This window comes from Peromyscus maniculatus, chromosome 7 (genome assembly GCF_049852395.1).
Source record: "Peromyscus maniculatus bairdii isolate BWxNUB_F1_BW_parent chromosome 7, HU_Pman_BW_mat_3.1, whole genome shotgun sequence".
In the NCBI taxonomy this organism is placed as follows: Eukaryota; Metazoa; Chordata; class Mammalia; order Rodentia; family Cricetidae; genus Peromyscus; species Peromyscus maniculatus.
The window spans coordinates 41,652,382-41,675,313 of record NC_134858.1 but is presented as its reverse complement, the minus strand read 5'-3'; the positions used below and the strand labels follow the sequence as shown (position 1 = coordinate 41,675,313).

The window sequence follows — 22,932 nt, the reverse complement described above, 5'->3', positions numbered from 1 at the left end:
GCAGGTGAGAGAGGAAGCGACAGCTTTGCTCAAAGTCCCTGCAGTGATGGATGAGGCTGTGCAGTCTTCCTTAGCCCTCAGGATCCAGCCACAGCCAGCTCCTGTCCCGGGTACCAATCTTGAACTTCCATCAGTCCCTATTCTCCCTTGTTTTACTGTTTTCCCACGCTAAACTTTTTAAAAATTACGTGTGTATGTGTGTCTCTCTCTCTCTGTGTGTGTGTGTGTGTGTGTGTGTGTGTATGTGTATTCATGCAAGTGCATGTGGCTACCAGAAGACACGTTTTGGTACTTCTCTCCTTTTCCTTGTGAGGTCCAGGGACTGAACTCGGGTTGGCAGGCTTTGTGGCAAGCACCTTAGCTGCTGTGCCATCTTGCCATACTTTTGTGACCACTTTGTTGTGTTCACTGTCCTTTGTTAAAACAGCTAGAACGGTTTCAGGTTTCCTGACTGGCAGTGGCTGATAGCACTCCAGCAGTTCCTCAATCTATCCTCTACCTCTTCCCACCTAAGCAGCTCCTCTCCAAACGCTGCCACGGCTAGGCTCGCTCCCTAGGGCCATGCTTTTGCCTGTGCATTTTTTTTTTCCTCTGTGCAGCCCTGGCTGTCCTGGAACTCGCTCTGTAGACCAGGCTGGACTTGAACTCACAGAGATCGCCCTGCCTGTCTCCCGAGTGCTGGGATTAAAGGCCTTGCCTGTGCTTCTTAACACCCACAGGTAAGTTAGGTGTCCCCACAACCTGCTCGCTTGCAGAACTCAGAGAAACACCTTTCCCAGATTCTCATAAGGACATTCAAAGGATACAGGTGAAGGGTGGACAGTGGGCATGGCGACTCGGGACTGTAATCCTCACACCCAGGGGGCAAAGGGAAGAGGATAGAGTTCATGCTAGCCCGAGCTACACAGTGAATTACACACCACTCTGGGCTGTACAGACACCCTGTCTAAAATAAACTAGTAAGATTATTTTAAAATTAAAAAAAGACACGTAAGATGCATGCCACCTTCTCAGAACCTCCCTGCCTCTGTCTGAAAGTTCTCCACACCCTGACCTTTGAAGTTTCCATGGAAGTGTCATACAAAGGCACAGCTGAAACATGGACTGCTATGCTGACATGTGACCAGGCAAAAATGGTCTGATCTAATACTGTGGATTTGTGGGGGGCGGGGTCTGCAAATTCCTCAGTATTGCTTCCTTGCTAAGAAGGGGCAAGACCTCATCTAAATGAGGGTCTTAATCTATTATCATCAGCCAAGTGGGTCAAAGGATTTGAGAATAAGCTGGGCTTGCCTGAAGATGTCTGTAAGCCTCAACCTGGGAGGTGGAGGCAGATAGAGGCAGGAAGATCAGGTTTTCAAGACTAGTCTGCACAGCCAGTTCAAAGCCAGCCTGGGCTACATGAGACCCTATCCCATACCCCCAACAAAAGAAAAACAGAAGAATGTAAGACTGTAAGGGCAAGTATCCACGACTTGCCTTGAGGAAGAGATTCAGTCTTTGTGGCCTGCTTGGGGAGAAAAGAGAGTGGGTGAAAGGGGTACAAGTCAGAGACAGGAAGACTGAGTCTAAAAGGCAGAGGCAGGCCCGAGTCCTATCCTAGTCACACTGGAAATCACCAGGACAGTGGGGGAGGAATGAGTCAGGAGCCGTGGGTGAAAACCAAATATATATTCTATCACAAACCGACGGAACATTCTTCCAGTTAAAGAGTGTTTTTGGAAGCTCCACCCCCAACCTGTGTCCTATGGCTCCCCGAAATCCAGTTCTTCCAACTCAGATGCCCACAGCAGTGTGGCCGCGTCCTTCCTTGGGGAAGGCAATCAGAGGCGGGCGGGTGGGCGGAAGGAGCCCAGTGGTAAATGTGTGCCCTGCACTTGCAGATGGGCAGCAGGACCTGTGCTGCCTGAGCCAGCTGTAGGGCAGGCAGATGTTAAGCTCCACCAAAGACCATGTCTTCATCTGACTTTGAAGCAGCCCTAGGAGGCGGCTCAGATGAAAGTCAGCGTCTCTGCGTCCCCAGCCTGGGAGGCCGAGTTGGAGGGAGGGGTGAATGCTTTCTTGCCTTCAGCCAGAGCTTTAAAATGCTGCAAGAAAAGGGAGAGGAGACAGTGTGGAAAGTGCCAGTTGCTACATTTTAACAAGGATGACCACTTTAAAACTCCTTTAAGCTAAACTGAGCAAGGTGGCACAGGATTGGAATCCTAGCAACTGGGAGGATGAGGCAGGAGGATCACTGTGAGTTCAAAACTAGCCTGGGTTATACCATCACTTCCAGGTCAGCCTTGGCCATAGTGAGACATGTCCCAAAACGTGTCCTAAGTCTACTTCCAACTGATGCATTGGTTTATCTTTGAAAGAGACAGCGATGTACCCATCCCTTCAAAACAAATCCCTTGTCTGTCTCCTCCCTGCTCGCACTCCTGAGGCCGCGTGCTTCCGTGTGCCTCCTCACTAAGTTCTGTTTAAGCCCCTCCTCTCTTCCCCCCACACCCCAGTCCTCTCTGCTGCTCACATCATCATGGAACAGGCACTGTGAGCCCAAGGAGAACACAGGCACAGCAGGGCCCTGGACAGCCGGTCTCACCTGGGAGTTCTTGAATTCTGAGTAGAGGGAAAAGAGGAGGTGGAGGGACTGAATCCGGCTCTTGTAGAAAGGAATGTCCAGGATAGCTGTAACAGAGAAGAGCTCACAGGGACAGACGCCGACACCCTCCAGAACTGGAGGTACTTTGGGGTTCAATGTGCAGCCCACCACCACCCTAGAGGGCTGCCAACAGTGCAGCTGGCTTCCAGTGAAGACTGTAAATCAAGATACCACTGTACAGGGATCAGCAAGCCCTTCCAAAGGCCCAGAACACGGCTGCCAGAGACAGGGCTAGGGGCAGGGAGGAGCTTACCACAGATCATGTCGATGTACTCGGCCAGGCTGCAATCGATCTCAACGGTGGGCAGACTCACCTGGCAGCAACACAGGACGGACACAGTCAAAAAAGCCCAACACTTGGGAGACAAAACTCATGGACAGATCTTTACCAGTTCCAGGACAGCCTGGTCTACATAGTAAGTTCCAGGCCATCTGCACCTACACTGTGAAATTGTCAAAAGCAAACAAACAAAAAAAGACTGGAAGCCGGGCAGTGGTGGCATAGGACTTTAATCCCAGCACTTGGGAGGCAGAGGCAGGCGGATCTCTCTGAGTTTGAAGCCACCCGGGTCTGCAGAGTTAGTTGCAGGACAGCCAGGGCTACACAGAGAAACCCTGTCTTGAAAAACAAAACATGCTGGGCAGTGGTGGTGCACATCTTTAATCCCAGCACTTGGGAGGCAGAGCCAGGCGGATCTCTGTGAGTTCGAGGCCAGCCTGGGCTATAGAGTGAGATCCAGGAAAAGTACCAAAGCTACACAGAGAAACCCTGTCTTGAAAAAAAAAAAAGAAAAAGAAAAAAAAAAAGAAAAGAAAAACAAAACACTAAAAATAGAATGTCCATTATATGACTCAGCTCTACCACTCCTGGGCACATGCCCAAAGGTTGCCTACATGTTTATTGCTGATTTATTCACAATAGCCAGGAAATGGATTCAGTCTAGATGTCCATCAACAGATGAATGGAGAGTGAAAATGGGTACCTATACACAACAGAATTTCTTTTAGCCACAAAGAAAGATGAAATGAAATATACAGGAACATAGAAAGACAAATAACAAATGTTCTCTCATAGGCGGCCTCTCATTTTAATTTTTCTAAGTGTGTACTTTTGTGAGAGTGAGTGTTGGAAGAGGCTAGGAAATGAGAAAGGGGCCTTTGAGAAGGAAAAAAGAGGGTGTGAGTGAGTGGGAAGGGTCACAGAATACACATGACAGGAAGGTGGAAAGGAGTTCCCTGGGAGGACAGAGTGATGGAGACAAGACTCGGGAAAGAACCAACCGCAGGTCAGTGTGTGTGAACACGTCACTATACAGGACCAACCGCAGGTCAGTGTGTGTGAACACGTCAATATGAAAGCTGTTAGTTTGTATGCTAGTGAAAAGAATTAAAAATAAAGAGTTGGGGGCTGGAGAGATGGCTCAGAGGTTAAGAGCACTGCTTGCTCTTCCAAAGATCCTGAGTTCAATTCCCAGCAACCACATGGTGGCTCACAACCATCTGTAATGAGATCTGGCACCCTCTTCTGGTGAGCAGGGATATATGAAGGCAGAATATTGTATACATAATAAATAAATAAAAAAAATCTTTAAAAAAAAATATTAAGAGTTGGTTTGGTGTGGGCTGGTGGCTTATGCCTGTAATCCCAGCCCTCAGGAGGTTGAAGCAGAAATCCCATGGGTTGGAGGCCAACCTTAGATATAGAGTGAGTTCTAATTTAGGATTCACCATAAGACTCTGTCTCTAAAACAAACAAACAAAATGGTTTCCTATTTTCTTTTCCTATATTTTATTTTTCCTAAGTTTTTTTCTCTGTTATAAAAATTAGAGTGTAGTGTAGTGTAGGCAAAGTACTTGTCTAATATGCAGGAAGCTCTTGGTTCAATCCCCAAGAAATAGATGATTGTTAGACAGAAAATGGATGGAAGGATGGATAGATGGATGGATGGACAGACAGACGGACGGACAGACAGGTAAGATTTAAACATCTGGCAATTAAGAATGAGGCATCATCTTCTAACGTAGACAACACCTCCAGAGAAAGTGGCGCCGACAGTAGTAACGCAGGAGACATGTGTATCAGAGCCGGCTGCCGAGGGGATGTCCCAGGAGCGTTACCGCAATACACGGGAACTGGAAACTCTCTAAATGCCCGTCACTACAGATTAAAGAACAGTCTACAATTCATTTATGAAAATGAGTAAACAAGACCTAGAGCATGGATGAGTCTCCCATCATGCAGAGAAGAAGAGGGCAGAAAAGCAGGTTTAGAGGGCGGGTCCTAGGACTAGCTCATTTGTGGGGCACTGCCTACCTCGGATGAGGTCCTAGGTTCAACCTCCAGTGCAGGGATGGGAAGGGGAAGATTTAGAGAAAATACAAAAACAGGACAGTGGCCACTTTGGACGGGGAGAGCAGAAGGGGTTTTTGGAAGGCTGGCAGTGTATGGTTTACTAATCTAATGTGTTGATTACATAGGTGTGGTCAGTTGGCAAAACCATCAAGCTTTACAGTATGTATTTATTTTCTATCATGGGTTCCAGTTCCATTTAGAAGCCAGAGTACTAACACAGAAGAGAGAAAACCCTGGGCCCTGGATGGATGCCACACTCACTCCTGCTCCTTCCCACTCACCTTTCCCAAGAGCTCTTCAAACTCTGGGGACCACTCCTGCATCAGCATGTCAATGTCAGGCATGGGCCTAGAGTGGAGAAGTAAATACGAAGAGAATCACTGACCAACGGGTCAGCTACCTCTAACCAAGGCACTCAACTGGGTAAGCTGGGGCTCCAGGAGAACCTGGAATGGAAAGCAAATTTACCAGGGCGGAGGTTGAAGCAGCCGGCTAAGTACTGATGCAGAGAACGCTCATCTTTGCATCTGCAGTCTGTGCCAGCAGCTGCCAACCTTCCGACTTCTAAGTCAGATGAGGCAGTGTGATGGACATCTTTTTAAGGACCTCATGCGGAGCTGCTTTACCCCCAGGTTTGGCCTTTCCTCAGGAGCAGAGGGTCACAGATGGTGCCAGTCACTATAAACTACAGTGGTGAAGTCATGTCTCTGCCATGTACTGTCACGAGGGGGCAGAAGCAGAAGACTGAGTTGAAGGCCAACTAAGACTACACAGCGACCTCTAGTCATCATCACCTGGTGTAGTGCACAGTCGCAGGGGGCTTAGAACGGTGTAACTCAGAGATGCTCTCGATCCAGGTGTCAATGGCTTTGGGGTTCTTTTCTGCATCTTCCAGGCTCTTTACTTTCATATGTTGCTAGAAAAATAAGGAGAACAATGATAGCGATACATTATAATGACACCCACTATTTTGTATAACTGAGTTGTTTTATTTATTAATTTTTATGGTGTGTGTGTTGGTGTGTGTGTATATGTGTGTGTTGGTGTTGTTTTTTTAATAATTGTTTATTTTATTTATTTTTATTTTATGAACATTAGTGTTTTGACTGCATGTCTGTGTGAGGGTGTTGGGTCCCTTAGAGCTGGAGTTACACACAGTTGTGAGCTGCCATGTGGCTGGGAACTGAACCTGGGTTCTTTGGAAGAGCAGTTGGTTGGTGCTCTTAACCTCAGAGCCATCTCTCCAGCCCCAGGGTGGTGTTGTTTTATGTCAACTTGACACAAGCTGAAGTCATCTGAGAAGAGGGAGCAGCAGTTGAGGAATTGCCTCCATTAATTTGGCCTGCGGTAAGTGGCGGGGGGGGGGGGGGGGGGGGGGGGGCATTTTCTCTGTTGATGATTGATGTGGAAGGACCCAGCCCCTAAGCAGGCAGTCTTAGGTGTATAAGAAAGTAGGCTGAGCACTGGGCGGTGGTACACGCTTTTAATCCCAGCACTGGGGAGGCAGAGCCAGGCGGATCTCTGTGAGTTTGAGGCCAGCCTGGTCTACAGAGCGAGATCCAGAACAGCAGGAAGAACAAGCCAGCAAGCAGCACTCTTCCATGCTGAAAGTCAGTTCACTTTCAGTTCCTGCTTATAAGGTTCCTGACTTGATTTCCCTCAATGAATGGACTGTGACATGGGATGTGTTAGCCAAATTAACCCTTTCCTTCCCAAGTTGTTTTTGGTCATGACGTTTATCACAGCAACAGGAAGCAGATTAGGACAGTAATTTAAAACTATTAATTGGAAGAGTGCTGTTTGCTGGGCCTGATGGCACACACATTTAATCCCAGCACTTGGGAGGTAAAGGTAGGTAGATTCCAGTGGGCCATCCTGGTCTATAGTGGTTCCATGCCAGCCAGGGCTATATAGACAGACACTATCTCAAAAAGCCAAAAGAGAAGAAAAAGTGCTGATAGCTGAGCACAGTGATGCACACCTGCCAACTACAATCCCAGCACTTGGGAAGCAGAGGCAGGAAGATCAGGAGTTTGAGGCTAGCCTGGGCTACCTGAGAGCTTGTCTCAAAAAGAAAAAAAAAGAAAGAAAGAAAAAGACTGGTGGAGCCATGAGAAGGAGGCACAGTAAAAGGGGGGCTGACCACAGTGAAATGCCATTTCACATCTGCCAGGACAGCAGGAATTAAAAGGGCCAATCACAAGTGTAAGTTAGGATTTGGAGAATTCTCAGTTCTCCTTCATTGCTGGTGGGACTGCTACCAGTGCAGAAAACATTTCGGCAGCTCTCCTCCTCCTTCTCCTCCTCCTCCTCCTCCACATATATTCAGGAGAGATCACACATCCGCCATACAAAGACGTACACTTGAATGTTCTAGCTGTGATCCTAACGAAAGTGGGAACAACTGACGAGCCTAAGGAAATGCGGCTTACACTACAAAGCGTATTAGTCACAGTCGAGTCTGGAAGAGAGACCGGCTAGGGCTCCTTTCTGAAGGGAGGAAGCTTTGTAAGTAGTGACGGAGGCTCAGTGCCAGGACCCGTGGCTGGAACAGAAAAGCACTGTAGAGTAATAAGCATACAACTCCGTGAATGTACTGAAAGCCAGTGAGTGAACTGTCCAGTTTAAAAGGGTGACTCCTGGGGCTAAAGAGATGGTTCAGGGGTTAAGAGCACTCGCTGCTCTTATGGAGGATCCAGGTTCAATTCCCAGCACCCAGATGGCAGCTCACAACCATTTGTAGCTCCAGCTCCACGAGATCTGATGCTCTCTTTTGGCCCCCATGGGCACTGCATTCATGTGAGGCACAAACACGCAAATCTTCAAATAAAAAAAAATGTGTGTGTGTGTGTGTGTGTGTGTGTGTGTGTGTGTGTGACTCCTATGGTATGTAAACTATCTCAATAAAGCCATCACTAAAAACCCAGGCTGGCCGGGTGGTGGTGGTGCATGCCTTTAATCCCAGCACTTGGGAAGCAGAGCCAGATGGATCTCTGTGAGTTCGAGGCCAGCCTGGGCTACATAGTGAGTTCCAGGACAGGCACCAAAACTACACAGAGAAACCCTGTCTTGAAAAACAAAAAAGAAAAAAACCCAGGCTGGTCTGAAGCCACACCTTTCAACAGGCAATGGTCAGTGCAGCCTCTGACCTAATCCCCTGCTTTCACGCTGGGCCCTGCTCTAGACCAGCAGCTTACCGTGATGTTGTGCTGCTTGGAATTCTCTGTTAACCAGAGTGAGAGCACAGTAGGGTCCGACTGCTTTGTAGATGGCTCATCTAACACCAAGAGGCCAAGGTGGTCAGGCTTTCCGTCAGGACGTGGCACCTGGTTCAGAGAAAGGTTAGGAGCACTGAGAGGAAATGGGAGATTCACAGCAGAGCCATGGTTTCTGTTTCCCTTAAACTGCTGAAATTATTATTTCCAGCAGTGAATTTCCAGTAGTGTGTCAACAGTACAAAGCATGTCCCTCTATTATACTAGACTGAGTCCTATCTAGAAGGAACCCAAATGATGTATGGAGCATAAATATGGGGCTAAATTCATGGTCAATTAGGGAACAAATACATAATAATGCATCACATAACCCAGTGAGTGGAATCTGAGGAGACAGCAAGGCTAAGAACTCCAATGCAGGGCTGGAGAGATGGCTCAGAGGTTAAGAGCACCAACTGCTCTTCCAGAGGCCCTGAGTTCAATTCCCAGCACCCACATAGTGGCTCATAACATCTATAATGAGATCTGGCCCCCTCTTCTGATATAATAAATAAATAAATCTTTAAAAAAAAAAAAAAAAAAAAGAACTCCAATGCGACACCAGGCAGTGGTGGTGCACTACAGACCTTTAATCCCAGCACTCGGGAGGCAGAGACAGGTGGATCTCTGCGAGTTTGAGGCCTGCCTGGTCTAAAGAGTGAGTTCTAAGACAGCCAAGGCTATGCAAAAAAACCCTGTCTTGAAAAACAAAACAAAACAAACAAATAAACAAAAGCACTCCAATGCAATGAAGACTATTAAGGCAGCCAACTGTCATCAGAGAAATTAGAGGAACTATTAGAACAGATGAGCTGGAGCAAACCCCAGGAGAATCATTTTTAGGATGCACCATCTGTACCTTTAAAAATGCATCAATATCCCCAACAGCTGGAATAAAATCAGGAATGAAAGGTTTCAGTTTATGGTCCAGATCAATCAGCTGAGGTGTGTACCTACAAGAGACAGTTGAGGGAAGGTGGAAGCAGTCAGAATTGTCAGAAATGTCTGGGCCAAAAAGCATCAGAAGCACTTAGTGTTGCTTGGAACTAGGGAGTGGAATGGCTCAGGCAAGGCAGGCCAGGTCGGGTCCAGCAGATGCTCGAATGCTTACCGGCTGATGTACTCAAAGAGCTCCTTGATCTCAGCTGAGACCGGCAGATGCTCATAGTCTGCAGGATCGTAGGCCCTGGGGAGGGAGACACAGGCAGGTCAAAGCCACCCTCGAGGAGCACAGGCGGCAGGGCCCTGGCCATGTGATCTGCACCATAGCGATGTGAGCCTGAACTGACCACCTGTCCCGCCTACTTTCCTGATGGCTTACAGAGAAACTTTGACATTGATTATAATTACCTCTCAATGATCTCTAACTAAGGAAAAAGCTTCAGAAAACCCATGTGATTTTTTAAAATTTTATTTATGTACTTTTTCTTAGGTATAAGTGCTCTGTCTGCATGTATGCCTACATGCCAGAAGAGGGCATCAGATCCCATTATAGATGGTTGTGAACCACCATGTGGGTGCTGGGAATTGAACTCAGGTCCTCTGGAAGAGCAGCCAGGGCTCTTAACCACTGAGCCATCTCTCTAGCTCCTACTATTATTATTAATGTGTATGGGTGTTTGCCAAGTATGTCTGTGCATCACGTTTATACTTTATGCCCAAGGAGGCAAGATTGTGTCACATCCCTTGAGATTGGAGTTACAGACAGCTGTGAGCTTCCCTGTGAATTCTGGGAACTGAATCCAGGTCCTCTGTAAGAGCAGCCAGTACTCTTTACCACTGAGCCATCTCTCCAGGCCCCACAACATGACTTTTAAAAATCTTTGAGTATGCGTATGTCTGCATGCATGTGTGGTGAATGTGATGCATGCACACATGTGCAGGCGCACATGCCAGGGAATGCACATGGAGGTGAGTGAGGGCTATGGTGTGTAAGTGAACAGATGTGTGCATGAAGGTCAGAGACAACTGGAGGGCGTTGGTTCTCTCCTTCCACCTCATGGGTCCCAAGGAATGAACTCAGGTCTTCAGGCTTGGTGGCAGGAGCCTTTTCCCTCTGTGCCAGCTGACCCAACCCTTGGGTCTTCTGAGATAGGGCCTTGTTGTGTATGCAGCTCAAGCTGGTGACAGGCCTGCCATACTCCTGTTTCAGCCTCCTGAGTGTTGGGATTACAGGTCTTTGCCACCATGTCCAACTTACTAAATATATTTTATACATTTTTTGAAAAGATTTATTTTTTATCTAGATATGCTAGTGCATGTGCATGCACATACATGTACACTGCAAAAACCAGAAGAGGGCACTGGATCCCCTGGAACTGGAGTAACAGGTGAATTTGAGCCAGCCAACATAGGTGCTGGGAACCAAACTTGTGTCCTCTGGAAGAGCAGGAAGCACTCTTAAGCACAGAGCCACCACACTTGGCTGCAACATACACTTTCAACAAGTAGACAAAATTTTGATTGGTTATTTCTCCATTTAGTTCACTAGTAATTTTATATACATAACTTCTTAATTTTTTGTTATACTTAATCTGTTTATTTTAAGATGAAGCCTTGCTATGTTGCCCAAGTTGGCCTTAAACTACTGGGTTCAAGAGATCCTCTTATCTCAGCCTTCCAAGTAGCTGAGACTTTGGGTATGTGCCATTACACTTGGCTTGTAATTATATTTTGTATGTTTGTTTTGCAGTTCTGGGGATTGGACCCATGGCCTCACATACAGAGGCAAATACATGACCACAGAGCTGTATCTATATCCCCAGTGTAGATGTTGATTATAACTTACAGGAGTGAATCATGACTCACTGTGACAACAGGGCTGCAACAGAGTCAAATGTTGTTATTGTTGTTGTTGACTTAGCACCACCCGAGAACCTTGCCTCTTCTCTCCTGTCCCGAAGGATCTCAGCCTACAGTGGAAATGCTTATGTGCATGTAGTTTGCTCCCTAGACAGACAGGCTTTGGTATATGCCCAAGTGCACTTCTTCCCCAAACTGGGAGCTCCTGAAGGCAGAGGCCATGCTTTTGGTTAACCCTGTGTATTTGCTGAGCCCACACGTTTCAGATAGTTTGGGTGACATCACAGGAGCAGATCAGGCAGTGGAGCCAGAAAGAAATGACAACTCACCATGCCAGGCTCCTGAGACATGAGAAAACCCTAAGCAGACGATATCAAAAGATGCTGCAGTCTATTCCCAGATAAGCTCTTCTAACTGCCACCTGAACAAAATCCCCCTTGGCGCAGGGTCCTTCCTACCCTTCCAGAGGCGCTCCGTGCTCCTCATCATCATCATCGTCATCAGAATCAGTCTCGGATGAGTCATCGTCGTCGTCATCATCATCGTTTTCACTGAAGCCCCGCTGCGGCGTCAACTGTGAGGGCTTCTTCTTCTCCTGGGCAGGCGGGCGGCAGGGGAGAAACAGTTACAGAAAGAGAACTTCACTTCCCATGCCTGACTCTGCACTGTTCTCATAGTGCCCACAGACCTCTGCCACCTAGCCACTAGAAAGAAAGATGGCACCATCCCCAGGGGCCTGAGAACCTTTCCTTGCTAAGTAAAACCGCACATTCTCCAACCATGGTTTTCTACTAGAAACAGGGTACAAAGTCTACTCAACTTATAGTTAGGAACCTGTTACTTGATCTTGGAAGCTATGCATCAACTTTACTCAGAAGCCTCACGCCCTAAATTTAGAAAAAGGTAATAGGGCTTTTACTCTTTTGGGGGCCCACCACCCAGCTCCCAAATAAATCACACACAGAGACTTATTCTTACTTTTAAATGTCCAGCCTTAGCTTAGCTTGTTGCTAGCCAGTTTTCCGTAACTTAAATTATCCCATCTAGCTTTTGCCTCTGGGCTTTTCCTGTTCTCTTACTCCTGTAGATCTTATTCCATGGCTTGCTGTGTAGCTGGGTGGCTGGCCCTTAGAGTCTTCCTTCTTCTCCAGCTGCTGCAGCTTCTCCCCTCCCACATTTCTTCTCTATATATTCTCTCTGACTGCCAGCCCCACCTATCCTTTCTCCTGCCTCGACATTGGCCGTTTAGATCTTTATTAGACCATCAAGTGTTTTAGACAGGCAAAGTAACACAGCTTCACAGAGTTAAACAAATGCACCATAAACAAAAGTAACAGACCTTAAAATAATATTCTACAACAGGGTACCCGCACTCACATTCACATACCCACACTCCTGCATGCACACACACGCACACACACACACACACACACACACACACACACACACACACACACTTATACATAATTAAGGGTAAAACAAATCATATAGAGTGGAAGAAAAAGCTCAGTGGCCAAGAGCACATACTGCTCTTGCAGAGGACCAGAATTTAGCTCCTGACACCTACAAAAGGCAGCTCACAACCTCCCCTCCTGTAACACTAGCTCAAGGGGAGCTGATCTCTTCTGGCCTCCATGAGTACCTGCACTCACATGCCCAGACACACAAACATAATTTAAAAATAGAATAAACATTGGAAAAGGGTGACAACTTGAGGAGTTTAGGGAGTAGGGAAAGAAGAAGTGGGGCAGAGAAACTTTATAGGTATATGGAACTCATAAAGATCATAGAGAAACCTAGCATCTAATTTGTAAGAATGCTCAGAGTAACGGCTGGAAACTATCATGAGAATAAGTGGATACTCAACCCTGAGCCTGGATTCACACAAGCAGCTCTGGACAGTAGGGGATTCCTATTTCTGCTCAGTGGTTTCTCTACAGTACCTTTCCCTGTGAGGTAAGTGACTATGAACTCTAGTTCAGGATGAGGGCTCCTCTGTCCTTGGCATTACAGCCTAAGTTTGTTTGAGTTTTTTTTTTTTTTTTTGTCATTGTCATTGTTGCTGGGTTTTTTGTTTTTGTTTTTTTCCAGACAGGGTCTTATTGTGTAGCCCTGTCTGTCCTGGAACTCACTCTGGAGATCCACTTGCCTCTGCGTCCTGAGTGCTGCGATCAAAGGCGGTGCCACCACCACCCGGCAACAGCCTACATTTTTGAGCTGGCTGGCTATGCCCCATCCTATGCTCTCAGGTCCTTGAGAGAGGGTCGAGTGGTATCTGCACTTGCAGAGACAGTTGGGACAGGGTCCTTATCTTTGTCTCTGTGGCCTGTAGCCTGTAGCATGCTTTCCCTTGGGACCTGACAGGTGGTCAACTAGCCTCCTTTAAAAGTAGCTTTTGGCCGGGCGGTGGTGGCGCACGCCTTTAATCCCAGCACTCGGGAGGCAGAGCCAGGTGGATCTCTGTGAGTTCGAGGCCAGCCTGGGCTACCAAGTGAGTTCCAGGAAAGGCGCAAAGCTACACAGAGAAACCCTGTCTCGGAAAAAAAAAAAAAAAAAAAAAAAAAGTAGCTTTTAGGGTCTGGGGAGATAGCTCAGGGGTTAAGAGCATTGTTAAGGATCTGGATTCAGTTCCCAACACCCACATGGCAGCTCACAACCATCTATAATCCCAGTTTCAGGGATCCAATGTCCTCTTCTAGCCTCCATGGGCACAAGGTACACATGGTGCATGAAAATATATGCATAGAAATATATGCAGGAAAGTAGGCGGTGGTAGCAAATGCCTTTAGTCCAGCACTTACTTGGGAGGCAGAGGTAGGCAGATCTCTGTGAGTTCAAGGCCAGCCTGGTCTACAGAATGAGTTCCAGGACAGCCAGGGCTACACAGAGAAACCCTCTCAACAAAAACAAAAAACAAAAAAATTGACTGTCGTTTTAGAAATTGTTCAAAAATAGATGGCTTCTTCTAGTTATAGGTGTGTACTAAATTGGAAAGATAAACCAGCCTTGACTACCGTCCACTGCATGAAGCCTCAAAGAATGTAGTGTCGCTCCACCAACTGTGGAGACCAACCAGGAAAAGGGCTTACTTTTCTCTGACTGTTCTTCAGAGTCATGCTTTGGGAACTTCCTGACACAATGTCAGATGCTTTCTACAGACAAATGACTAGGAGACTATCTTGTGTATGATAAAATGATGCACTAGTCACAGAGTGAGACCTTAAAAACCTTACTTCCTAATGTTTTAATGTAGTCAATTTGTATCATTTCAGCTTCTTGCATTACTATAAATACTCTTCATATAAATTTCCAAAGTTTTTGTTGTTGTTTGTTTTTTCCTTTTTAATTCTATGTGTATAGGTGTTTTGCTTACATGTATGTCTGTGCACAACATGAGAGTTTGGTGCCCAGGGAGGACAGAAGAGGATGTTTCATTCTCCTGGGACTGGAATACAGACAGTTGTGAGCAGCCATGCAGGTGCTGGGAATTGAACCTGGGTCCTCTGGAAGAGCAACCAGTGCTTGTAACTACTGAGCCATTTCTCCAGCCCATTTCTTTGTTTTATGGTGCTGGGGATTAAAGCCAGGGCCTTAGGAATGCTAGGAAAGTACCAATCTCCAGTCATCAATGCCCCTAATTAAAGGACAATAAAAATGTGAGGAGTTTTGTTGTTTATGAGACAGGGTTTTTCTGTAATCCAGTCTGTGCTGGAACTCATTATGGAGTCCAGGCTGACCTTAAATTCTTCATCCTCCTGCCTCAGCCTCCCAAGTTTTGGGATTATAGACATATGCCACAATAACCAAGGACAAATAAGACATGAGCAATGGGCCAGGAGTGGAGGCCGAGCATAAAATGGTGCCATGAAGGGCACAGGCACCACTCCTAACTGGCTAGACTATGGCGTTCCCAGCCTTTCTCAAAACAAGTGACTGCTCACAGGATAATAGCTGAGGGACATCTGTGTCTTCTTAAGACATCGATGTTTCATAAAATATTGGCATCACCACAAGTGCTGGGAATAAAATCATCCCTGGGCCAATAACTCCAAACTTGCTTAGCATACGAATTGCCTATGCTGCTTATTCAGCACTGCTTATTCAGGAGGCAGAGACAGGTGGATCTGAGTTAGAAGCCAGCCTGCTCTCAAAAGCAAGTTCCAGACCAGCTAGGGCTACACAGAGAAATCCTGCCTCCAAAACATAAAACAAAACAAAATTTATACACACACACACACACACACAAGTTCTTAGGCAGTACCTTTGAGATTCTGGGAGGGAACTACGAATCTATACTTTTATTTATCACTATTTTATTGTGTATGTATCTGGTGCCCAAAGTGGCCAGAAGAGAACAGAGATTCCCGGAACGGGAGTTACATAAGGTTGTGAGCTGCCATCTGGGGGCTGGGAACCTTTCTCTAGAAGAGCAACCAGTGCTCTTAACCGCTGAGACGTATCTCTAGCCAAACAATGAATACATGTACACACACACACACACATACACACATTTTTGATAGGGTTTCTCTGTGTAGCCCTGGCTGTCCTGGAACTCTCTGTAGATCAGGCTGGCCTCAAACTCACAGAGATTTGCCTACCTTAGCCTTCCAGTGCTGGGATTAAAGGCGTGCACCACCACTGCCTAGCTGGAATCTGTATTTTTAAGAGCAAGTATCCTAGTCAATTTTTATAATCAATAAACTCTGAAACACTGTCGATTTTAGATGAAGCTCCTCACTAAAAGCCAGCTACAGGGGATGGAGAGATGGCTCAGTGGTTAAGCACAGTGACTGCTCTTCCAGAGGACATGAGTTCAATTCCTAGCACCCACATGGCAGCTTATAGCTGTCTGTTACTCCAGTTCCAGGGTTTCTGACATCATCACACAGACATACACGCAGGCACAACGCACATTTCAAAACATCAATGCACATTTCAAAAAAAAAAAAGCCAGCTGTGATGACAGTCTTGAGTCGGGGATGGTCTCATCAGTAAATGTGAAGCCACTAGAGGTGAGTGCTCGGGACATGCTTCCTGCTGACTCGGGTCCCCTCACACCCACCCCCAGAGCCCTGAGGAAGCTGTGGGCTGTACTGCACCTTGTTTTCCTCTTCGTACTCGTCACTGCTGTTGTCGGCCATAGTCTTGTTAGGGAGGCCAGCAGAAAGAGGGGGGCCTTAGAGGAAGAGTTTCCCAGTTAGTGAAAAATCATCGTGAAAACAAACAAAACCAAAAAGTTCACTTCACAACTTCTTTAATTGATCATTTTATTTATTGTTGGTTCTTTTTTTCTTATTTCTTTTCTTTTTCTTTTTTCCCCCCAAGACAAGGTTTCTCTGTGTATCCCTGGCTGTCCTAGAACTCACTTTATAGACCAGGCTGGTCTCAAACTCAGAAATCCACCTGCCTCTGCCTCCTGAGTTCTGGGATTAAAAGACATAAGCCACCATGCCCAGCCTAAAGTGACAATATTTTATGTAACAAAGTTTATAGGAACATGAAGGGAGCCAATGAGATAGCTCAGATGGGGGAAAACCCCATGCATAGCCTTTTAAACCTGAAGACCTGAGTTCCATCCCCAGCACTCACAGTGAAAGAAGAGAAAGGACTTCTGGAAGTTGTCCTCTGGCACACACACACACACACACACACACACACACACACACACACACACACAAATAAAAACAAGCCAGGTGTGATGGCATGTTTTAGCCCCAGGTCCAAGGAGGCAGAGGCAGGTGGATCTGTGAGCTCATGGCCAGCTTGATCTACATAGTGAGTTCCAGGCCAGCCATGGCTACATGGTGAGACCCTGTCTCAAAAATAAAATAAAATAAAACAAAACTTGGGAGGAAAGACAGGATACTGAATTCTAGTCACAGCTCTGTTAATTCAAGACATTACTATAAACATTCCTTTGCTTACGCACTGGGCTAGATGTTAATACTAACTTATTACCTGCAATTATATGACTAGAAACTGAACTGTACCGGGGTAAACTGAGGTATGTGATTAATAAAGTGAAAGAGTGTTGGGTTAATAGAAGGATCGGTCTGAGGACAACTCTATCACTTTCACAAAATGACTTACCCTCTCCAAGTGTCAGTATTGTCTAAATGGGGTCAGTGACAGGATGGAGTGAAAAGCCTATCTGGAAGAGAGTGACCTAGAGCCTGGCAAATAGCAGCTAGTTGTGAATCTGAATTTGAATCAGGGCATATGAGCAGTAAGAGAATCTGTAAAAATAACAGCATATTCTGAAATTGAAAGTATAACCAGATGTCAGACTAACCAGCATGAAAACATATTAGATGAACCCTAAGTCAAACACATGCAAATCAACACTTTTGACTTATTAAATTACCCAGCTGCAAACAAGTCCACAGCTAGCAAGAGCATAAATTTGCTCAAGTCACTGGACGTGGTAGCTTATAGCACTTGAAGATTAAGGCAAGAAGGGTACCTCAAATTCAGGGCCAGCCTGAGATACATAGTGAGTACTAGTTTAGCCTAGGCACCACTGAATACAAGCCTATTTTGAAATAAACACATAACAACCAAACATGACAGAGTAAAAACCCTAGTGGCTAAGTAATACTCAACATGTTCACTTCCACAGTATATATCAACATGTTCACTTCCACAGTACATATACTAAAATTTGGAATGATGCAGAGATTCCCACAGCCCCTGTGCAAGGATCACATGGAAACCCACGAAGCATTCCGTAATTTTGGAAAATAAAGTATATATATACTCAAAAGTACTGAAAACAAGAATTCAGACAATTCAGACAATTGTACAGCACCACATATATCAACATTGTTCACAATAGCCACAAGTGAACAACACAACTGTCTGTCAGGAGATGAAGGTATTTAAAAATGTTGTATATTGGGGTTGGAGGGATGGCTCAGAGGTTAAGAGCGCTGGCTGCTCTTCCAGAGGTCCTGAGTTCAATTCCCAGCAACCACATGGTGGCTCACAACCATCTGTAATCTGGTGCCCTCTCTGGCATGCAGGCAGAATACTGTATACATAATAAATAAATCTCTTTAAAAAAAACGTTGTATATCCACACAATAGACTCTATTAATAGAATATTATTCAGCCATAAAATTGAATATAATTATGATACATGCTATAGCATAAACAAACCTTGAAACATGTATACATGACAAGAGCCAGCCACAAAAGGACACAATGATTTACCTATGAAGTACCCCTAATAGGCAAACTCACAGGGGCAAAGTAGTGGTTAGCAGAGAGAAAGGAGTCAAGAGATCTGTTTGTTTGTTTGTTTGTTTCTCAGGCAGGGTCTCACTATGTAGCTCTGGCTAGCCTGGAATTCACTATGTGAGGCCAGATCCACCTGGCCTCCCCAGTACTGGACTAAAGGCACATACCCCCATGCCTGGCAGCAGTCACTGTTTAACCAAGAGGGAATTCTAGAAATGTAGCTGTGGGGTTTTGAATGCGAGCAGCTCCCAGAGGCTCATGTTTCAATGCTTGGTTGGCAGCTGGTGGAGCTGTTTGGGAAGGATCAGGAAGCGTGGTCTGCTTGGAGGTGTGTCACTGGAGATGAGCTCTGAGATTTCAAAAATCCATGCCATTCCTAGTTAGCCGCCTCACGGTTCTGTCTAAAGATGTAAGCTCTCAGCTGTTCCTATGGCCATGATTTCACTCAGTCATCATGAACTCTAATCCCCTGAAACTGTAAGCCTCAAATAAACTCTTTCTTCTTTAAGTTGCCTTGGCCATGGTGTCTTATCACAGCAACAGAAAAGTAACTAAGGCAGTGGTGACAGTTACCAGACAATGTAAATGTATGTAAAGCCATTTAACTTTAAATGCCATTTAAAGGGGCTAAAATAGTATTCTATACCATGTATATGTTACTATAATAAACACTGAGTTGGCAATCACAATCAGTTTTTTATTTATTTACTTTTATTTTTATGTGCATTGGTGTTTTGCCTACATATGGATGTCTGTGTGAGGGTGTCAGACCCTCCGGAACTGGAGTTACAGACAGTTGTGAGCTGCCAAGTGGGTGCTGGGAATTGAGCCTGGGTCTTCTGGAAGAACAGCCAGCCCTCTGAACCTCTGAGCCATCTCTCCAGCCCCTTAGTTTTTGTTTATTGTGGTAAAATATACATGGTGTGATCCCCAACTTAGGACCCGAATCTGAGCAAGCCCTGATGATGCTGTAACCACAGCCTGTCTTGTATTTGTGTCATGTCTCTATTTATGCCACAGTCCAAACCATTCCCAGCTCCACCCAGCCACTACCACAGCACTTCTACCTGCTGCCTCATTGTCATCTGTGAACCCTCCAATAAACTCTACACGTAACAGCAACACCGCCTCTGAAATTCTGCATTCTGCTTGTTTTGCCTCTTCCTCCTTTCTGATCAGACTCCTCTCATCATACAGTGGTCTTTTCTCTTGAGTCTTCCCTGGCCACAAATAGATCTCACCCATCACCATTACGTTTCATAGCAGTAAACAATTTGCCTACATCAATGCATACATGACATTTGTAATAATGACTGTTTATACACTGGCCATTTGTCTTCTACCATTACAAGCATCAGGATACAGACATGTCTTTTGTTTGCTACTGTATTACCCAGTGCTAACATGGCACATAGCAAGCATTCAAAATGTTAGGTGAGCTGGGTGTGGTGGCGCACGCCTTTATTCTCAGCAATGGGGAGGCAGAGGCAGGCAGATCTCTAAGCTGGAGGCCAGCCTGGTCTAGAGTGAGTTGCAGGGCAGCCAGGGAAACCTTGTCTTGAGGGGAAAAAAAAAAAAAAAAAAAACCAAACAAACAAAAAAAACATCTAAAATAACCACATATGAAAAAGGGTAAGTGAATAAATGAATATTGTCAAGTCCTCTGCCAAAACTCTGCTGCAATAACGGTTGGAGTGGCAGGTTAAGGGCAGGTTATGACTCATCTTAATGAATTAAAGAGAAAAACACAGCAGTGAACCCTGCTGGAGAGATGGCTCAATGATTAAGAGCACTGGCTAATCTTCCAGAGGACCCAGGGTTCAATTCCCAGCACCCACATGGCAGCTCACAACCATTTGCAACTCCAGTTCAAGGGGATCCAACGCCCTCTTCTGGCCTCTGAGGGCACCAGGCACACAGGTGGTACACAGACACACATGGAGGCAAAAAGAAAAACAAGACAACACTCATACACATAAAATGTTTAAAGATAATAACTAAAAAACAACAAAGCACAGCGAACCGGTGGCAGAATCTCTACAGCGCAGTAACATGAAGCACACAGTGATAGCGGATGGGTTTGCAGTCCAAGACTCTGCAATCTGATGAACCGATTGCTCCCTCCACTGGCGAGAAAACTGCGGCAACCTAGGAGCTTACTGAATACAAACATGAACCCAATCTGTGCTAGCGTTTTGAAAACCACCTCCCTTCTTGTCTCTTTCTTCTTCTCTTACCTTGATGTCCTGGGGCTGGAGGGCTAACACTGGCAACCTCTTCGGAGTCGTTAATCTCTAGACGCTCATCGTAAGTCTGGTTCTCAACGATTTTGGTCTAAGCAAAAGGAGGTCCGTTACATAGCTCCTACCACGGGATATACATTGAAGACTTCCGCGCAGAGACGCACTCACTCCCACCCAAGCTTTCCCCTGGCCCCAGAGCAAGCGGCCAGCCAGCTTCAACGCTTATGTAGCTAGCACTGGCTGAGCGCCGAGAGAACTGCGGAGGAAAAAGACATCCAACCTTTTCCAGCAGTAAACAAAAGCTAATATAAGATGCGCTCAAGGGAAGCACAGCATGCATAGGTAGACTGCGATCGTCTCGGGTTTGGTCAGTTTTCCCACAGCTGTTGAGGCTTCTGGTGTGTGTGTGGTGGTGGTGGGGGAGACGATGGGGAGGGAGTAGAGGGACCGTACAGGACTACAGGGGTTTTAGAGTCTAGACAGAGTTCAGCCTGTTGGGTCACCTCTAAGCCGAGAAGGGAAAGATGGTCCTGAGAGAAGGCCGACTCCAGTCTCAGCCCCATCCACTAATCCCCAAAGCATCACCTCTACCCTTCCGGAAACCCGTTTTGAAGACAGGATCCCATTGGTTTCCTGGAGATCCAAGGATCCAGAGTAGTTGGCTGGGCGCGGAGAGCGAAGAACGCGGTGGGTAGTGTCCGGGCGTGAGCACCGACTGATTACCTGTAGCCCCTCTGGATCCGTTTCCTCTATTTGGAAAGAACCCCAGCCTAGGACTGGGGTCTCACTCTCAGGCCCGGCCACTTCAGGGATCCCTAAGAGCAGTAAGCCGTCTGTTGTCAGTCGCTAGGCAAAAGGATAAATAAATTAAAAAAAAAAAAAAAAAAATAGAGCGAGAGCGAGGAGGAATAATCGCGAGACCTACCGCACCGCCCGCCCACTGCCGCCCCACCCCCTCCCGGTGATGGCGGAAGTAGGGACGCGGTGCTGGGATAGAGCGGCCCGGCGCTCTAGGGGGCCAAGCAGCCGGCTTGTCCATGGTTTCCGCAACTGAGTCGGTTGTGACATCTAGTGGTCAAAGGTGGTAGGGCAGGCTGTCGAATTTCTTCCCTCCGACTGGAAACTGTCACCTCAAAGACAAGGCTCACTTGTCATGCAGTTTGTCCTAGATAAGCCTAATCAGAATTTAGACACTCTTCAGGGGGAAAGTCCAAGAATGTTTAAAAGCCCTTTTATAGCATCTCTAGGATACGATAGCTCTTTTCCTCACGGTGCCCTGCGTCACGTACTTTATTCTTCCTTTAACTGAGATTAGGATTTAACTGTTTCCTGTGTTTTTAACTTGCTAAAGAGAATTATGAGCCTGGCGAAGTGGCGCATGGCTGCAGTCCCAGCACTTGGGAGGTAGAGAAGCAGGAGGATCAGAAGTTCAAGGTCAGCTTCAAATTTGGTGAGTTTGAGGCCAGTCTGGGCTACTGAGGGCCTGTCCCAAAACAATAAAACAGGGTGATAAAAAATAAATAAATAAAAATAAAAGTGAAAACACTTTATTTTGCTGAGCAGTGGTGGAATCCCAGCGCTAGGAAGGCAGAGGCACTCGGATCTCCGAGACCAGCCTGATCTACAAAACGAGTTTCAGGACAACAAGGACTATACAGAGAGCAAACCTACCTCGAAAACCTCAAAGGGGGGCGGGGACGGGGGGGGTGTGTGACGACGACAGTGTTCAGACCTGCACATACCTGCAATCCAAACTCAGGAGACTGAGACAAGACCTCCAGGTTAGGGTTAGCCTGGGCCACACAGGGGAACCTTGCCTAAATAAATAAAAAGAAAACTGGGTGGGGGGGGGGGCGAGGGGGAGTAATTGGGGAGATGAGAAAATAAGACACACTTATTAAAAAAAAAGATTGATACTCAAAACTTGCACAGATTTATGGGACATGTGTGTTGTTTTCATACATGTGTACATTGCAGAATATTCAAATCATATAATTTCTAGTCCTCAACCATTTTTTTTTCCTTATTTGAGACAAGGGCTCAAGATGCAACTCTGGCTGGGCTGGAACTCACTGTATAGACAAGGCTGGCCTTGAACTCATAATTGTCCTGCTTTTGCTTCTCCAATGTTGCTATTCCATGTGTGTGCCACCAACAGTTCTTATTTCTTTCAGTTTGTTGGTTTTTTTATATATATAATTTTATGTGCATTGGTGTTTTGCCTGCATGTATGTCTGTGTGAGGGTGTCAGATCCCCTGGAACTGGAGTTACAGACAGCTATGAGCTGCCATGTGGGTGCTAGGGACTGAACCCAGGTCCTCTGGAAGAGCAGTCGGTGCTCTTAACCACTAAGCCATCTCTCCAGCCCATTTGTTAGTTTTTTTGAGACAGGG

The 22,932-nt window shown here is 46.2% G+C and overlaps 1 protein-coding gene and 1 non-coding gene across 4 annotated transcripts; one reads left to right on the top strand and one right to left on the bottom strand.

Moving 5' to 3' along the window:
- Positions 1 to 1,656: 1,656 nt before the first annotated feature.
- Positions 1,657 to 21,500, bottom strand: Ift46 (intraflagellar transport 46). Of its 3 annotated transcripts, none has more exons than XM_006993369.4 (12): positions 21,262 to 21,500; positions 20,533 to 20,629; positions 16,156 to 16,232; positions 11,515 to 11,651; positions 9,366 to 9,440; positions 9,114 to 9,207; positions 8,198 to 8,326; positions 5,795 to 5,916; positions 5,282 to 5,348; positions 2,901 to 2,961; positions 2,588 to 2,673; positions 1,657 to 2,087 (listed from the first exon to the last, which is right to left on the bottom strand). In XM_006993369.4, the coding sequence occupies exons 3-12, from the start codon at positions 16,195 to 16,197 to the stop codon at positions 1,992 to 1,994; spliced, it is 909 nt and encodes a 302-aa protein (XP_006993431.1). In that variant the 5' UTR covers positions 16,198 to 16,232; positions 20,533 to 20,629; positions 21,262 to 21,500; the 3' UTR covers positions 1,657 to 1,991. The 3 variants fall into 3 exon arrangements, with proteins under 3 accessions (XP_006993431.1, XP_042136736.1, XP_042136735.1); XM_042280802.2 differs by having other exon boundaries at positions 21,124 to 21,384; XM_042280801.2 differs by lacking the exon at positions 21,262 to 21,500 and adding an exon at positions 21,042 to 21,065.
- LOC121831212 (U6 spliceosomal RNA) lies at positions 17,689 to 17,791 on the top strand. The gene has a single exon (XR_013053046.1). It is a non-coding gene; the product is annotated as a U6 spliceosomal RNA (small nuclear RNA).
- Positions 21,501 to 22,932: the final 1,432 nt, after the last annotated feature.

Excerpts from the sequence above, each read along its gene's own strand:
- Ift46 (XM_006993369.4), bottom strand. The coding sequence starts at position 16,197 with ATGGCCGACAACAGCAGTGACGAGTACGAAGAGGAAAACAAG. Across the intron at positions 11,652-16,155 it reads AGTACGAAGAGGAAAACAAG|GAGAAGAAGAAGCCCTCACA; the intron begins GTGCAGTACAGC and ends CCGCCTGCCCAG. Across the intron at positions 2,962-5,281 it reads TTGAAGAGCTCTTGGGAAAG|GTGAGTCTGCCCACCGTTGA; the intron begins GTGAGTGGGAAG and ends TGTTGCTGCCAG.